General features: G+C 44.0%; 1 protein-coding gene and 1 long non-coding RNA gene across 2 annotated transcripts; both read left to right on the forward strand.

Annotated features, from left to right (window-relative positions):
- The first annotated feature begins 456 nt into the window (after positions 1-456).
- On the forward strand, positions 457-1,745 carry LOC122010333 (FCS-Like Zinc finger 5-like). The gene is made up of 2 exons (XM_042566824.1): positions 457-921; positions 1,422-1,745. Exons 1-2 carry the CDS (start codon positions 557-559, stop codon positions 1,501-1,503), a joined length of 447 nt encoding a protein of 148 aa, XP_042422758.1. The 5' UTR covers positions 457-556; the 3' UTR covers positions 1,504-1,745.
- A 10,228-nt stretch (positions 1,746-11,973) lies between these two features.
- LOC122010334 lies at positions 11,974-12,892 on the forward strand. Its single transcript, XR_006119855.1, has 2 exons — positions 11,974-12,503; positions 12,580-12,892. It is a non-coding gene; the product is annotated as an uncharacterized LOC122010334 (long non-coding RNA).
- Positions 12,893-18,340: the final 5,448 nt, after the last annotated feature.

Here is an 18,340-nt window from a genome sequence, read left to right on the forward strand (position 1 = left end):
TAATGTGATGATATTATATCGTGAAGCATTTTACTCAAGTTCAAAAGGAAAGGAAAACCAGAGGAATTCAGTTAATTTTTTTAAAACATTTATCTAGAGTACAATGAATTAGCATCATTTATGAATTATAATAAAAGTGATTATATTTATTTTAAATTTTTTATAATATATTGTTCATAAGATCAACTGATAGTAAGTAGTCTACCCTTAAAAAAAATTAATTAGGAAGTTGGGAAATCATTGAGTCCAAATAGTATTTAAAATGTAAATTTTTTATTTTTTACATCTATAAGTATTTATAATTAAACAAATTTATATGTGAATTAATGAGAATTCCAAAAAAAAAAAAGGCCAAATAATAAATAAATAAAAGTGGATTACAAACTTGCAAGAAGGGATTAAAATCGAACGGTCGAGATCTATTTACCAGTGCTTTTTAAACTCCCCTTTGCTCTGCCATGGTTTCCAAACTTCCCATCGCCTCTCTCTCGCTCTCTCTGGTATCCGGCGTCTTTGCTGCCTTCTCGGTTCACTTTCTAGGTTTCCAGATACGACGATGTTGCTGGGGAAGCGGCCGAGGCCTCCGATAGAGCCGAAGACCAGCTCGATGGAGTTCCCAGACGGCGGCATCCTCTTCGACGTCGAGACCCACCAGGCGCTGGATCAGGACGAATCGATCGCGGGCCAGGCTCTCGATCCGCGGTGGGTCGCGGTGGAGATTGCTCGGAGGTCGGCCGCTGGCGGCGTGGCGGACTGGTGCTCGGCTAGGTTGGTGGCACCCATGCTTTCGCCCCGCGGCGGCGTGCAGAGGAGGAACCCCGAGGAGCTGTCCGGGGACCACCTCGGGACGGCGTCCTTCTTGAGGGCCTGCGGGCTCTGCCATAGACGCCTCGGACCCGGACGCGATGCGTTCATGTACAGGTACTTCCTCTTCTTCCACCTTCGCCCCCAAAAGCGTTGCGTCTTTTTGGTTCATTCTTTAATTTCTGGATCAAAGATTGTTTCTTTAGGGCTTCTCGTGACCTCCCAGTTACTTGCACATCACTTCGGCTTGCCCCTATCAATCTGTATCGAAAACTCCTCCGAGTTCTTGCTTTGAGGAAATTGCCGTAATAATAGTGCTCGCAAATTGTTTCACCTTCCAAATTTGGTTTATCACTTTGAAACTTTGATGTGAACTCAAGTTAAATCATGTTCCTGTACTTTTCAAATCTCATCAGCGTCTGTACTTACCAACTCAGATGGTATGAACGAGATTCTTCTTTATTAAAACTGCAATTTTGCTAGCTTAGAACTATGAATCTATTATAAACAACACATACCAACGAATTTTCTCCAGTCCAAATGAGATCTTCTATGTTCTACCACACAAATCTCTATGGGTTTATGATTAACAGACGAGATTTTCTTCATTTTTGCAGGGGTGAGATTGCCTTTTGCAGCCTGGAATGCCGCCAGCAGCACATGAACATGGATGTGCCGTCAGCAGCACAGGAACCATGAGAGTAGCAGCTGCAACTTTGTGAGGAGAATTCAAATGCTACAGGGCAAACCAAACGGTTGTTTCTATATTTTCCAGCAGCATCAACAGATTCAAATGGGAAAAAAGAAGAGAAATTGCAGACTTTGATGCTTGCTGTATTTTTCAATTTTTTTCTCTTGGTTCTCAAGAGGAAGTAATATTATCTTCCCCCATGTTCCCTGTAAGATGGCTCTCTTTTTGAATGAAAACGAGATGTTGTGCATCTTCTGAGTTGTTGATGTTACAGACAAGTTGATTATAGATTCTGCATCCACTGTAATAGGGTATTTAATAATCTAAAACGAAAATAAAAATAAATAAAATGGTTAAGATACAGAAACAAAAGATATAACTTGAGACAGGCAATTAATTATGCACAGCCTGCAGCAAAGAGGACCCAACCCACAAGAAACAAACCAAGGAGTAGTGCTTCCAAAAGCTTCAATTTATTCCACTTTGTTCTTATTATCATCTGCACATAAAAGTCCAAAGATATATAATATATAAAACTTCTTTTAGCCCCTAAAGATTCATGAGTGAGCAGATGAGCTTTGCTGCTAAATTCCTGAAGAATCTCATTATTTAATTGCAGATTAATTGAACGAGATGATATCATTAGTCTTGATTCATTGCTTTGTACTGTTACTTAATTGATTAATAATGAGATCTTGAGGGTTGGTCTCTATCTTGTACAGAAAATTTTAGTTTTTTCAGTGTTTCAGTATCAGATTAAATGTAGAGAGAATCAGGGATTTGGTGGAGGAGAATGGATCGAGAGGTTTAGTTTCGATCGGATAAATGTTGAGCATAATATATACATTTTTCTCCTTTCTTGTGATCGTTTTTATGTTCTAGGAAATAAATGGTCATTACAGCCCATTTATTCTGTTCATGGAAATAAATGATCATTACATCTCATTTATTCTGAAGTAAATAGTTATGTTTTCTATTTTTATCGTGATAACGGTTCTATTGCCCACGTCTTCAATAAATAACGATTTGTCACTTTTATTCTTAACAGTTGGGGTCATTTTCAATTTAGCCAGAGGGAACCCGAAAACTGAGTTGAGAGTCAGGAGTTGGCAATCGGGAGTTGGTAACTAGTAGTCGATAGCCGAGAGTCGGAAGTCAAGAGTCGAGAGCTGATAGCTAGGAGTCGGTAGTCGAGAGTTGAGAGCTGGCAATCGAGAGTCGGCCGCTAGTGCACAACTTCCTTGACTAGTGTCTGCCACCCCGCTAAGACGGTTGACGTTTTTAGCCACGTGGCTTTCGTTAATTACCCCATAATCACCTAGCACAATAAGAGGCACAATGGATAGCCCGCGTATCCAAGGTTCAATTCTTATATAAGGCACCATACGCTCGCAGTCATCAAATTAATGGGACAATTGAGCAGCCGTGTCAAGAGCAGTTATGCTTTTGGATTTAACCACGCGAACTAGGGGAAAGGCCACTCTAGGGGGGTCGTATACTGTTATCGTACCTAAAAAATTGGTATAAAAAAATTTCATACCGATATCATACCGGAATTTTGGTAATTCTAATATAGTTTTAATTCCATACCGTTTATAGAAAAATTTTAGTATTGATATGGTGTATCAAAAAATTTCGGTATAAATCCTATATTGATACTAAAAATTTTGGTACGGTATAATAAATAAATAACCTTTAAAATATTTATCTGTTGACTTATTCCTCAAGCTTCAAAGCCAAGGAAGCGGGGCAGAGCAGCCATGTCCATCGCCACACTATCTCTTGCGCCTTTCGCTGCTCGCTTCCTTGTCGTCCCTTGCATACGCCACAAAGTCACACCTTTCTTCTCTAGGAGAGCTTCTCTCTCCTTCCCTACGTCATCTACTCTCCCCATCGACGATTCTTGCGAAGAGGTTGTCTCCACCTCCTTCCTCTCTTCTTGCACCTCATACTTGGAATCAGTTCCTTCCGCTGGTAGAAGGCTGGTTGGAGCAGGAATGTGTCTTTCTTGCGACATCTTTTGCCACCGATGTTAACGCAACGAGGATAGAGTACTAAGCCATTGTGGACGAACCCCTTTGTGACTTGAACTATGCGAGGTTCGGGCTTGCCTATTGCGATCTTTCCATTGGCACTGGTGACTTGGCACCTCAGGGCAAACCCATCAATGTGAGCCTAAAAATCGGATGTTGGACTACTTCATACCCTAGTTCCTATTTAATTTGTATATGCGAGAGTAGATATTGAATGTAGGTATGTGGTGATAAAAGGGGGCCTACCAAGTGTGGGTCAAGGGGGAAATAGCAGCCAACGTGGAGGTCAAAGTCAAGGTGGTCAATCCTAGAGAACCAACGGGCTCACCAAATGTGGGCCAAGCGGAGGTCTACTCAATTGTTGATGTGCATGAAGTGTCCAATCGGTAAATGGCTAGTCCAAGCAGAACCTCGTACAACCAAGAGCACTATGGCAAGAACATCATATGCTCATCACGGAGCGGAGGAAGGTTAAGACTACCGGAGCGCTCGTTCGGTCGGGCAGAAACAATCTACCTAACCATGTTACTACCGGGCAAGGATCCCCGGCCGAGCGGCTCCCCCGCTCGATCAAACAATGGGACCCTTCTTATATCTCTGGGTATCCCTTTGGGAGATAATGCTACTGACAACAAGGCATGGTCAACATGTGGATCATATGACGGATGTTTCTACTGTCTCATCAAGGATTTGCATGCCCTATTAAGGTATGGTGTCAGAAAGACTTTCCTGACATGTCCTTTCATAGGATGGTTAGGGAAGTGTGCCCATGCCTGGAGGCGCATACACGTCACTCGCTGGGGTGCTATATAAAGGGAGGGGTCCATGCACTGACGGAGATACACGTTATTCACTATTTATGTCTGTGCTTACTGTTGCTCCGCTTTCTTCCATTTTTCTGGTGACTGACTTGAGCGTCGGAGGGCCAACACCGGGGACCCCTTCCTTGGCCTGGCATTGACGTTTCTTGTGTTACAAAACAGAGCGAGGTCTACATGCAGTCAACCCAATAGTCACATCCCCAGCCATCCTTTTTCACGATTTTTGGACATGATCATATTGGCTCCATCTGTGGGAACGTAGCCTGCATCTGAGACGTGGGGATGGAGGATGTTAGATGACTTACAATGGTAATGTTGACAAAGGAGGAATTAGATATACTAATACAAGCCCGAGTAACAAAAATGGTGGAGTAACAAAAATGGTGGAGCAACAACAGCAGCAAGCACTGGCTGAGCGCTAGGTACATGAGCCCGCGACATCAGTAGCAGGGCAAAAGGCCGGATATATAGATCGAGTGGAACATGTATCCATTCAGGAGCAGAATAAGAAGTTGACTGGCACTTATGGGGGTGTGCAATGTGTCGATCCCCTTTCATGGCACGTTGTTCTAGACTCCATTAGAGGAGCAATGTCGAGCGGATAGGGAACCAGGATCCTCATCGGACGACGCGCCCATTCGGGATGCACAGAAAGGGAAAGCACTAAGAAATGATGATTTGCCTGAGCGAATCAACTGATATTTCTCTCAGGGGATCTTAGACGACCCCCTACCTCGACATTACACCCCACTGATGATCGAGGAATACAATGGAACGACTTATCTAGACGACCACCTGGCCAAGTTTGATAACGCGGCCACACTCCATCAGTATACTGACGGAGTGAAGTGTCAGGTCTTTCTCACCACCCTTTCAGGATCGGTGCAACGCTGGTTTAGACGATTTCTGATTGGATCAATTCACAGCTTCAAAGATTTTCGAGTGACATTTTTACACCATTTCACTAGTAGTCGTCACTACCAGAAAACAAGTGTTAGTCAGTTCGCAGTGAAGCAAGGGCCCAATGAGGCACTTAGGGTCTACATCAAGCGGTTCAACAAGGTGGCCATGGATATTCCATCGGTCTCCTCGGAGATATTGGTAAATGTCTTTGCTTAGGGGCTCACCTAAGAGGAATTCTTCCGCTTCGTCATCCAGAGGCACTAAAAGACTTCGACCGCCTACTCAGACGGACCACCGAATATATAAACGTGGAGGAAGCCCAAGCGGCGCGGAGGAAGGAAGCGCTTGCCGAGCATGCTGCTCCCCCGGAACAGTGGCTGGCCACCAATAATTAACCACCAAAGGGCCCCCGATCGGGAGTAGTGCAGCCACACCAAGAGCCAAGGATACATGCAGTGCAGCGTGTAGCAGCAAGTCGACCCAAAGCCGCGAAAGGCAAGACTTGGAAGCCATTGTTTTGCTCATTCCATCAATCGATGACGCATAACACTCGAGACTGTTATGACTTGAAGCCGATTTCCAGTCAATTGGCTCCTCTAGGATACTGTCGTCTCTCATCGACTCCCAAGCGATGACATCGACGGCGGTCAAACGGGCAAAGAGAAGAAGACAAACTGGCGGACGAACAGCGCCATCGTCAGCCTCAAAGAAGAAATAACACAAGTCCCGTTCGAGCTTATATTGAGTGGACAAGATCCTCAGCTCGAGAAGAGGAGAACTGAATCAATGTCGCTCGGGGTGAAAATGAAATGATCGTCGGTGGGCCGACTGGTGGTTATACCAATTGAGCGAGGAAGTCGCATGCTCAGCGACTAAAGATACATGTTGTTGGATGCAGCAAGGAGAAGGCCGAGGGACCTGAGATCAACTTCGGCCCTCGAGATTTAGAGGGAGTGGAGATCCCTCACGATGATACCTTGATCATTCGGGCGGTAATAGCTAACTATACTATTCACCAAACTTTTGTTGATATAGGTAGTTTGGTGAATATAATCTTTAAGAAGGCATTCGATCAGTTGTAAATTGACTAGAGCGAAATGCAACCCATGACGACCTTGCTCTACGGGTTCACAGGCAATGAAGTATTGCTGATCGACCAAGCTCGGCTGGCTATATCGCTTGGAGAGGAACCTCTCTAGAGGACTAAGACAACCAATTTCATTATGGTGGATGCGCCATCCGCCTACAATGTCATATTGGGAAGACCAACCCTTAATGAGTTCCGAGCTGTGGTATTCATCTTCTACTAGAAGATCAAGTTTTCGGTAGACAATGAGGTGGGCGAAGTTAAAGGTGACCAGTTGGCCGCTCAGCGGTGCTTACGTCGAGATGGACAAATCCGAAGCAAGGGTTGCGTGGAAGATCCCATGCTTGGAAGTGAACACCATCATGGAAGAACCTCCCGCACTAGTCTATGAGGAAAAGGAGTAGGTTCAGATCCATCCCATTTTGACGGAAGCCACTACATTTATCGTTGCCGACTTGACAGACGAGAAGAAGGCAGAGCTGGTCGCCTGCCTTAGGCGAAACAATGATGTGTTCGCCTAGTCGACACACGAGCTCCCAGGCATCTCGCCAAGCGTAGCTCAACACGAGCTTCACGTCCGGCCGGATGCTCGGCCGGCGAAACAGAAGAAGATGGACTTCAGCTTAGAGCAGAATCAGATTATCCGAGCGGAGATAGAAAAGTTGCTTGAAGCTGGCCACATCCGCGAGGAATAATTTCTGAGCTAGTTAGCCAACATCGTGTTGGTCTCCAAGACAAACAGCAAGTGTCGAGTCTGCATTGACTTCCGCGATCTAAACAAGGCTTACTCAAAGGATTTCTATCCCCTATCCCGGATAGACTAAATGGTGGACTCCACGGCGGGTTGTGAGCTGATCTACATGTTCGACGAATACCAAGGTTACGACCAAGTGCCGCTCACCCGTGAAGATCAAGAGAAGGTTAGCTTCATCATGGCCAACGAGACTTATTGCTAAATGTCATGCCATTCGGACTAAAGAACGCCAATGCTGCTTATCAAAGATTGATGAACAAGGTTTTCGATGACAGATTAGTCGTAACATGGAGGTATATGTTGATGACATCTTGATAAAATTCTTCCGAGACACTTACCTTAACGCAAATATTGAAGAAACCTACCGAACTTTGAGGGCATATGGAATCAAGCTGAATCCAAACAAAGTGCCTGTTCGGAGCAAGGATTGACCGCTTCCTGGGCTATATCATCACCAAACGAGGGATTGGGGCGAATCCGAGCAAGGTGAAGGCATTGCAGGACATGCCTAGCCTCGCAACTTGAAGGAGGCCTAACGACTAACCAAACGAATCACAACATTATCAAGATTCATCTCTAAATCGTCTGACCGGAGTCACCCGTTCTTCAAGGTACTACGCCATGCAATGAAATTCCAGTGGGACACAGAGTGCGACAAGGCGCTGGAAGAGCTTAAGGAGTACTTTACTTCCCTACCTGTATTAGCAAAACCCAACGCCGATGAGCCGCTCTAGATTTATTTGTCATCCACAGAATATGTGGTTGGTTCGGCGTTGGTTTGACAGAATGGTTCTGAGCAATAGCCGGTGTATTTTCTAAGTCATATATTAAAAGATGTAGAATCTCGCTACACCAGTTTTGAAAAATTAGCGTATGCACTAGTACTCATCATTTGGAGACTTTGTCCATATCTTCTCTCACATTCGATCATGGTGATGACTAACAACGTACTGGGAAGAGTTCTCCTTAACCTAGAAGCATCCAGACGACTAATCAAATGAACTACCGAGCTGAGCGAGTTTGATATACAATATCAACCTCGGACGGCGATTAAGGCCTAGGCCTTAGCTGATTTTGTCACCGAGGTCCAGAACGTCGAGCCGGACGTGACTTGGAAGATATATGTAGATGGTTCATCCACTTGGCAAGGCAACGAGATCAACATCCTCTTGATTTCGCCGAGGGAGGACAGGATGCAATTGTCCATGTAGTTGGATTATCGGGCTACAAATAATGAAGCTGAATATAAGGCCTTGATAGCTGGCTTATAGGCAACTTGGCATGTAGGAGCGATAAGAGTCCTTATCCACTCGGATTATATACGCCCGACTAATGCTCAACAGCTATTAGGCACGTTCGAGATAAGTAACGCCCGACTGAAGCTATACGCTGAAGCTTTCGAGAAGATGAAGGCAAGCTTCCAAGAAGTCGTTATACAGAAGATCCCTCGGTCAGACAACCAAGCCGCTAATGAGCTGGCTAAGTTAGCAGTTTGTTATTGCCGATCATCATTGATAAGTCGATCGAATGAGTCTCACTAGTGGCACACATCGACAAGGCAGGTGAAATATACTTCCCGAGCGACTGGAGGATGCCCTTGATAGAGTTCCTCTGATCGGGCATCACATCAGTCGATCAGGAGGAAGCTTGTTTGTTGAAAAAGAGGGTCGAACGGTTCACTCTAGTTGGCGACTAGTTATATAAAAGAGCTTTCTCAAGGTCGCTGCTCAAGTGCGTCGGATTGGAGGGCATGGAGTACATCTTGCAAGAGGTTCATCAAGGCTCCTGCGGTAGTCATCCGGGCGGCAGATCACTGACCCGAAAGATGTTGTTGGCGGGGTACTTTTGGGCCACAATGCAAGATGACGCCTCTTAGACGATGGTTACTTGCTTGTCATGTCAGATGTATCATAACATCCCACACCGACCCACCGAGGAGATAAAAGTATCCACGGTGTCGTGCCCGTCCGACCAGTGGGGCATGCACATCGTTGGACCATTTCCTATGGTGACTGATCAACGAAGATTTCTACTCATCGCAGTAGATTATTTCTCAAAGGGGGTGGAGGTTGAGCCGCTAGCCAAGATAACCGAGAATATAGTTATCAAATTTATATGAAAAAATATCTTATGTTGGTTCGACATCCCTCGCTAGCTCATCTCGGACAACAAAAGATAGTTCACAGGACGGAAACTCAAGGAGTGGTGTGAAGGCTATGACATTGCACAGGCTTTCACCTCAGTGGCCTACCCCCAGAACAACGGCCAGGTGGAAGTCACCAATAGGGAAATCCTCAGAGGGTTATGAGCTCGACTCGACCATATTGGAGACAGCTGGGTCGATGAACTCCCTAGTGTATTATGGATCCATCGCACCACACCAAGAGAGGCGACAGGCGTCATGCCATTCCATCTGGTGTATGGAGGTGAAGTAGTGGTACCAGTGGAAGTCGGAGTAGAGTCTGACCGTGTGCAGTTCTATGATGATGAAAGCGTTGAACGGAGACTCATGGAGCTCGACATGGTAGGCGAAGTACAGGATAAGGCCACCGTTTGGCTCACGGCGTATAGGCAGCACATGAAGCAAAACTACAACTGGAGGATAATCCCGAGATTATTCCATGTCGGCGACTTGGTATGGAAAAGCGTGAAGTCAGTTGGCGATGTCACCAAATTAGAAGCCCCGTGGGGAGGACCCTACAAAGTCATTCAGAAACTCTGGTCGGGAGCTTACAATATGCAAGATGAAGATGGGAGAAAGCTCGAGCGGCCTTGGAGTGTAAACCATCTCCAGTCCTATAGGGTCGAGTGAGAGGTGCGTAGTTAAATTCAGATAAAATTGTATAAAAGTATGTCTTGTAAATGCAAGAGGACAATGAATAAAAATCCCAGGTGTTCCAGATTCTTGTGTCATTCAGCCAAGTTAAAAGTTGAACGGTGACTATAAACTCTTGTCTACGCAATCAAAAGTCGAGCGATGACTATAAACCTTAGTCTACGTCAGCAAAGTCGAGCGGTGACTATAAACTCATGTTCACGAATCAACAGTCTAGCGGCAACTATAAATCCCTGTCGACGAATCAACAGTCGAACGATGACTATAAACTCTCCTCTATGAATTCGACAGTCGAACGACATCCAGAAAGCCTATTGAACGTCATAAAAACATAAGTATTGGACACTCACAATCTGACCGGGGGTAACATATGAGAGTGAAAGAGCTATGCATGAAAGCGTCTGAAGGGGAAGACACTCAATCCGAACGAGCCAATCACCAATGCTTGTCTTCTATAGTGATGTGTCGCTCAGCTGCTGCGTAGGAGTTTCGAAATATGGCATGATTTAACAACGTTAAATAGAGCGCGATAATTCGTCCGAGCATAGACGTAATGAATCTTACTCAGAAAACCTTATGAAGGGAATTCTATATGCAGCCAAGCAGGAGGAAAATGACTCAAACAAACATAAGAGATCAAGGCTAGATACCCTCCTAGCTGAATAAAACATTCATTCATACTATGAAATTTTTACAAAAACACAAAAGGAGGGCAAAAGGATGACAAGGAAGTAGGAAAAAAACTACTCTAAATCAGCAACAACTTCTTCAGGAAGTGAAGCCATGAGCTCGTCCTTTCAAATGGATTCGATGGAAATGTCTGCAGATAAGCGGTCGTCGTCCTTCAACAGTTGGACAGTGCCCGCTATGCCCAAGTCAAATAGCCACAGAATTCGATCGGAGAAGAGTTGATTGAAGTCCTACGAACGAAGGTATTTGGTATGGAAGTCCTTAAGCTGAGCGGGCTCCTCCTCCTTATATTTAGCCAGTTGGGCCTTGGAAGCTTCTAGCTTAGCCTGCAAAAACTTCAGCTCGGCTTCCTGATCGGTGATTTTCTACTGCTCCGTCGATCAACCCAATTGCTCTTGGGCCAGAGCTATCTTTCTCTCCTTAAGTTTCTTGTTCAAGGCCCGAGCCTCCACATTTTTCTTCTCCATGTCCTCTATGTTGGATCATAAAGAGCGCTAGGGGAGTGAATAACATTCGTTGAAAATTGGAACCGAACTAAAGTACGTAGCGGAAGAGAAAATGAAAAGTAATGCTAACATACCAAGTTTTACTTGGTTCAGAGTCTTCATCGACTCGTACTCCAAGGCCCGCATGGGAGAGTGCTTTCGATGGGTAATTCACTATCAATTCATAAATCTTTACAAAGATGGATACAACGAATTTATAAATTAAGTGCTGATATGGGTTATGATAAGTGGATTCTTTGTTGTAAGGAAAAGGGGGGGGATAAAAGGACGAGAGAAGTAAGATATAATAAGTAAAAAAAAAGTAGGATGAAGGTATAGCATACACTCGACAGGCAAAGCCCGACCGAGTGTAACGGGTCACTCGAGCGTAATGACACTTAGCCTTGTGTAACATATGGTCGACCGAGAGAAGTTCGACCGAGCGAGAGTGTTCATATACTCTCGGCAAGCAAAAATCAGTCGAGCATGGGGGATCGACCGAGCATAAAGGTACTTAGCCTTATGCGGCCTTCAATATATGATCGACCGAACAAAGGACAACTGAGCAAGAGTGTTCATGTACGCCTAGTAGTCTAAGACCAGACGAGAGTGAATGATCGACCGAGCACAAAGGAATTAATTAGCCTTATATTGTAAAATACCGAAAACATGCCAATATTAATGAGAGAATTTTTTTGAAATTTTTGAAAAATTTTCGGAATTTTTCGGAGCTCGTACGGACGAGTTCACGGGGATAAAAACGGGACCCGGAAAAGCCTGTTTAGGCTACCCTGTTTTAATAAGGAAAAGATTTATTTTCTTTTCCTTTTTCTTTTCTTTTTCCTTTGTTTTTTTTTTCTCTTATTCTTTTCCCCGAGCCCTCACCCGCACCTCTCTTCTCCCTCACTCCCGAACCCGACGCCAAAAGCCCTAACCGCCGGTGCCGGCGGTTTCTTCCTCTGCGCCGATACCAGCCGCCTCCCTTCTCTTCTCATCATTCCTTGCGACGCACCCTTCTGCCCGACATCGCCGTCGTCGTGCCCTAGCACCGCGGCCGACCCATCTCCTCACTTCTTCTCTGTCTCGGTGCCCTAGCCGTCGACGACACACGGAGCCAGCGCCGCACCCCCTGTGCCTTAGCCATATCCGGTAGAATGGCTTTCCCTCTTCCTCCCGGGCCGCACACAGGCGCCTCTGCCCAAGCCACCTCGCGCCGCCACCACAGCCGATAGCCGGCCGCCACTGAGCCCTGCCGAAGCCGCTGCCTCACTAGACCAGAGCAGCGATGTCGCCTCTGCCCTAGCACTCCTGTTTTCACCACAGCCGACGCTGCCACTTGTTGTCGCTCCTCAACCCTAGTGCCGACCCATATTTTCTCTGCCCTAGCCGAATCTTGAAGGTAAGGGCCATACCTAGCTGTGGAATTAGGGCTGTGGCTAGATCGCAGTTCATGTTCTTCTTTGCTGCTAATCTAGGTCACGGATTGGTGAGGTTTTATATATTGTGGGGTGTTTTTGATTTCGGCAGTAACCCCATCCTGCAGCAGTAAGGTAAGTGCTTGGTTTATGGAGTGAGTTGGCACACTTTTGATACATGCTCTAGGTATGAATTGATACATAACTAATTTGGTTATAGGGTGATTTAGGTATGTTATGTTATTGTACATGATAAATTGTAGTCATGTTTCGAATTTGATATTTGTTAGGTATGATAATTTTTGTTGTAGATAAATTATATTCGATAGTTGAGATTGTTCTTGGGTTATAATAATTGGAGTTCAGATGACCATTTTGGATTGATTCAATTTAAATTTCCTTAATTGGAAAGGGAATAGGTATATTTTTATTCGGTCCTGATATTCAGTTTACCTAAATGATACTTGTTAGAGTAGCTAAATTGAATATGTGTATGCAAGACCCTGATTACGGGACGATTGTTTCTGACGTGAGGATTGTTTGGTACGGACTACAGATAAAGGCGGGTACCTCTTGACTTATCTTTTATGATATCGTCATTTGGATATGCATAGTACTTTATAGCTGCAAGCAATGAACATGTTTGTCTTTGGTATGTCACTGTTTGATATCCATAGCATGTTAGGTTTGTCGCTTGTTATGTATCCGTGCTTATATCTCGTGATTTGTTACCATGAGTATCTTATTGCCATGAGTACTTTATTACCATGAATACCTTAGTTCCTAGAGTAAGTGACATACCATGCTCTATTGAGGTTAGGACTAGGTTCTGGATTTTATTTCTGGCAGGTGTATCTAGATTATCTGATACCTAGGTTTTTATACCATAGCTGGCTTGTGTACCTCTATTTGTATATCATATATGATTCGTGTACCTAGACTCTGATTCTTTGATCTATGTATATTGTTGGTACATATGTTATGGAAGGAGGATATGTTTAGGATCTAGGTCATATACCATGAGGATCCGGATACCCTAGATTCGTGGATTTGACTCATCGACATCGTGGTACCCATATTATACATATATGGATATGGTTATCTTGATCGGTTTACGACTACGCTTAGTGTCACGATCACGATCAGATTGCATCTTTACGGCCCACTATAGTTGAGCACATCGCCGCCATACGATCGCACACACCACCACTCACGGATTAGTGGTATATCGAGACAGTGTGTGGCGGTTCATTGCTCGTGGCTGTCCGAGGACTCGCTGGTAGCCGTGAGATTCTCTGGCTCACCGACATTTAGTGTAGCAAGTAGCCAGAGCAGTGGACTCGCTTGCTCCGTGGTCGTGACTCGGTGGTAGGCAGAGATACCTCCCGTCATCGTGTCCGGGAGAGAGCATTGAGCCCCCATTTATGATTTGGGGTCACAGGGCGGAGTACTCCGACAGATCCCGCCACTCGATCACTCATCGGGAGTAGTGACGACAGAGTGCACGTGGTCACATCCCTAACCATCTTGGTCTCACCATTCGTGTGTGAGATGAGTAGCGTCGGGGTGACCAGACGCATCATTAAGATCATACGATCGATGCATTTATATTCTTATGATTGTGTTCACGATTCGTCACGTGATTTGGTTGGACGATACTGACCGCATACGAATTATCGACACTTTCGGTTGACGACCCTTTTATCGGATAGAGTTCCCGTGAGTACATGACTTCCCGCCACCTTCGCCAGATATTCCTATATACGATTAGAAGTCAGATTCCATGTTTATTCATTAGATATATCTTACTACTCATGTCCATTGGTATTCACTGAATTGTTGAACTCACCCCCGACACTATCTTTTTTGTACCAAGTTATTTATGGTGTCGCTTGAGCATCCCGTCTGCGTCCCCACGCCACATCGTGGCCATATCTCCGCATTTTTCTTATTCGATCTTGGTATACGAGATGTATGATTTGACTTTGTGTTTCGGTTTGTGTTGGAGTGTTGAGGTCATGTGATGTTTTATCGTTGTTGGTCAGGTAAGTTTCACCAGCTCTTGGTTTTAGTTCAGATTTGGTTTTGTCATTTTCCGTGTTTTGGTTTTGTTCCAGCCATGTATATATATATATAAGCTGCGTGGTTGTGTGTATATATTCCAGCCGTGATATGATGTAGATTGTCACTAGTACAAGGGAGGTGCTATAAAATTTTTCTTGACGGGGACTCCTCCGGGCGTGATAATTTATTTGGAGCAGGTATACGATACTTGCTCTGTGTTCTGGATTTTCGAGATTTATCTGATATCAATTTATTTGGTATCAGAGATCGACTTACGTGTCTTATTTTTTCGGTGTTTCGGATTTCGTGTTTTGGTCTTCTCGATGTGACTTTTTGGGTTTTGGGACCTGGCAGCAGCAGGACATCTCCAAGCTATAGGAGGTATGTTGGTATACTGTTATCCTACTATTTAGTTAGAGTATGCATTGTTGAATGTGATAGTTATGACACTTTGTATCTGGTATCTGTCTGATGTTGTAGCCATATTACATGTGAGGGATTACAGTTTCTGGTGATTTTTCATATCATACACCAGTAGTTTTAGTTTTTGTTATTACTAGTTGGATAATGGATTGAGGTACATACCAGTCTCTGCTATTATTAGTTGGGTAATGGATAGTATCTATATATTCATGTTGACTTAGCCGTAGAATACCATGTTATCTTAGTTAATTTTATCAGCAGATAATTAGTTTACTTTTGTTAGATCGGTCAGTAGAAGACTGATCTACGTTTGTTGACTTGGGTAGTCGTGATCGATTTACCTTAGATGCTTGTAGAGGCTTTATTTATTCTTGATTAGTTAGTAGATGACCGATTAGTTTTGTTGACCCGAACAGTAGGGGATTGACCTACTTTACTTCTAGATGTTTGAATCTTGAGTTATTCGTGGTTAGTTGGATATCTTGAGCACATCGAGTATCTAGCTTATCCTGACGTGGGAAAGGATTGGATTAGCCATATACTATTGATGATTTAGTCAGTCGATAGAGGATCGAAGTATCCTATTCCATGGGTACTGTAATTTTAGACTGTTTGTACCTAATTGGATAACTTCGAAGATGGCATAGGGTTGGTGTGATAGATTGGATTAAATATACTGATTATGCATATCTATGAAGTGTACATATGATTGTTATGAGTTGAAGGAGTTCTATGATGGATAGTTCATTTGTGGATAGTGTGGGTATTCCCATCTAGATATGGTTATTGTAGGTATCTTATGGATTATAGCTATTTAGTTAGCTGTATGTGCCTGATTGACATGTTGGAGGTATCTTATCGATTTAAATCTGTGTCGTGGTATGTGCACATGGGTGTGAATGTCATGTTGAAAGTATCTTGTCGACTACATCGGTGTTGTGGTATGTACATATGTGTTTGGTGTGGTATTTGAGGTATCTTGTTGATTTTGTGTGATTTGTGAATGCACCTGGGTTTTAGTATGCCTTATTGGAAGTATACGTTGATTATACTCTTGGCATATGTGTATATATGTCAGGTGAGTGTTGTTTGAGGTGTATTGTCGATTATACCTATATTGATATGTGCACACGGGTTCGGTATGCATTGTTGGAGGTATCACGGTGATTTATACCTATGATGTGAGTATTTTTGGTGTGTACTAATCGGAGGATTATGTCGATCATACATATGTTGTGTGTGCACATGTGTCAGATGTATGGTTGGTAGCATCATGATGATTCATGATGATTCTACCTATGTTAAATGTAGAATATTAAATGTCTACATTATGATATTGGTCGTTTTACCCTGTCAACTAATTCTTCCATTAGTGGGTGACCGACCCACTAGGAGGATGATAGAGTTAACTATGGATTTGATTTGCTTACTGGATGGTTATACCCTAGGCTACCCACAGTGATCTGTGGTAGAGAGATCTTGTGCAGTCTCTAGCTAGATAGTTAGGTGCTTTGGGCACTTTTGTATTGTTGTGGTAGAGCGTAGCTCCCACATGTTATCGATCGTTTGTGGTAGAGCGTAGCTTCCACATATTCTGGATACCCACATATTTAGGGATTGTTTTGTAGTGGAGCGTTGCTCTTACATATTGCGGATTGTTTGTAGCGGAGCATTGCTTCCATATTTATTGTGGATATATATATTCTGGATTATTTGTGGTGGAGCGTTGCTCCCACATATGGAGGATTTCTTGTGGTAGAGCGTTGCTCCCACATATGTGGTATTTCGTGTGATAGAGCATTGCTCTCACACTGGAGGCTCTATTCTTTGGTGATTATATATCGTTGGTGATTAGATCTGTTTATTGTTGAGGATCTTATTGTTAGGAATGTCTGTGATACGGACATTATGTGTCTTGGTTTTACCATTAGTGCTTGCGGTGCCCTAGATCTTGTCATGGACTCAATGATTTGGGTATCCCTAGAATGTTTGGATCGGTTTCCATTGTCTTTGTTGACGATATTGTGATTTATTACGGATCTGAGGTGAGTCAAGTACACCACGTTCGCATAGTTCTAGAGATGTTTCGACGAGAACATCTATATGTGAAGATCAGTAGTGTGTATTTTGGTTGTCTTCTGTGAGATATTTGAGATACACGGTCACCAGTAGGAGTATACCGTGGTTACACAGGAGATAGAGGATGTTACTGTTGGGAGTAGACGGAGTCTATAGAAGAGGCTCGCAACTTCCTTTGTTTGGCTGATATTTCCGGAGATGCGTTGAGGATTTCTCACAGATTGTTATGCTATTGACACACTTGACCAGGAAAAGCGGGAAGTTTACGTGGTTCGAGGACTACAAGACCAGCTTCTAGGAGCTAAAGCGGAGACCAGTGTCGGCTCCGATTTTGGTTTTACCTTCGGGAGAGGACAGATATGTCCTCTACACCGACGCATCTACTCAGGGTTTGAGCGTTGTTCTGATGCAGCACGATAGAGTAGTCTCCTATGCTTCTCGGCAGTTGAAGGAGCATGAGGAGAACTACCCAGTACATAACTTGTGGCTGACCGCCATTATTTTTCCTTGAAGATTTGGTAGCAGCATCTGTTCGGTATTACATTTGAGATTCTCACTGGTCATAAGAGTCTCAAATAGTTGTTCACTTAGAAAGAAACTTAATCTCTGACTGAAGAGAAGGATGAAATTCTTGAAAGATTACGAATTGTACCATTAGCTATCACCCAGAGAGAGCTAATGTGGTTGCCGATGCACTTAGCCGGAAGTATAGAGGGACTGTAGCTTACCACTGAGTTGTGGTCACAGACTTGATTCAGGGTTTCTCCGAGTTAAACCTTGAGGAGCAGGGACAGACAGAATAGAGTATTCTTGTTACCATAGTTGCTCAGTCGTTGATCAGGATGAGGATCCGAGAGACCCAGGTTGGTGATCAGCATTTGTAATTTATTAGCAGCCAGATAGCTCCGGGCAGCAGACCGAGTTCACACGAGACGAGGAGAGTATTATATACTCCCGAGGCAGATTGTGCGTACCTCAGTCTCATCCGGTCTTACAGGGGCTACTTCAGGAGACTCATCACTTTCGATTTGCGATCCACCCAGGCGGTACCCGTATGTACCGAGATTTGAGACGTTCTTATTGGTGGAACAGTATGATGAAAGACATCTCGGAATTTTGTAGTTAGATGTCTTGTCTGTCAGTAAGTGAAGGCTGAGCACCAGAGACCTGCCGGTTTATTTCAGCGGATTCATATTCCCGAGTGGAAATGCGAACATATTACTATGGACTTTGTGGTGAGTTTGCCGAGGACATG

Source organism: Zingiber officinale, chromosome 8A (genome assembly GCF_018446385.1).
Source record: "Zingiber officinale cultivar Zhangliang chromosome 8A, Zo_v1.1, whole genome shotgun sequence".
NCBI classification, from domain to species: domain Eukaryota; kingdom Viridiplantae; phylum Streptophyta; class Magnoliopsida; order Zingiberales; family Zingiberaceae; genus Zingiber; species Zingiber officinale.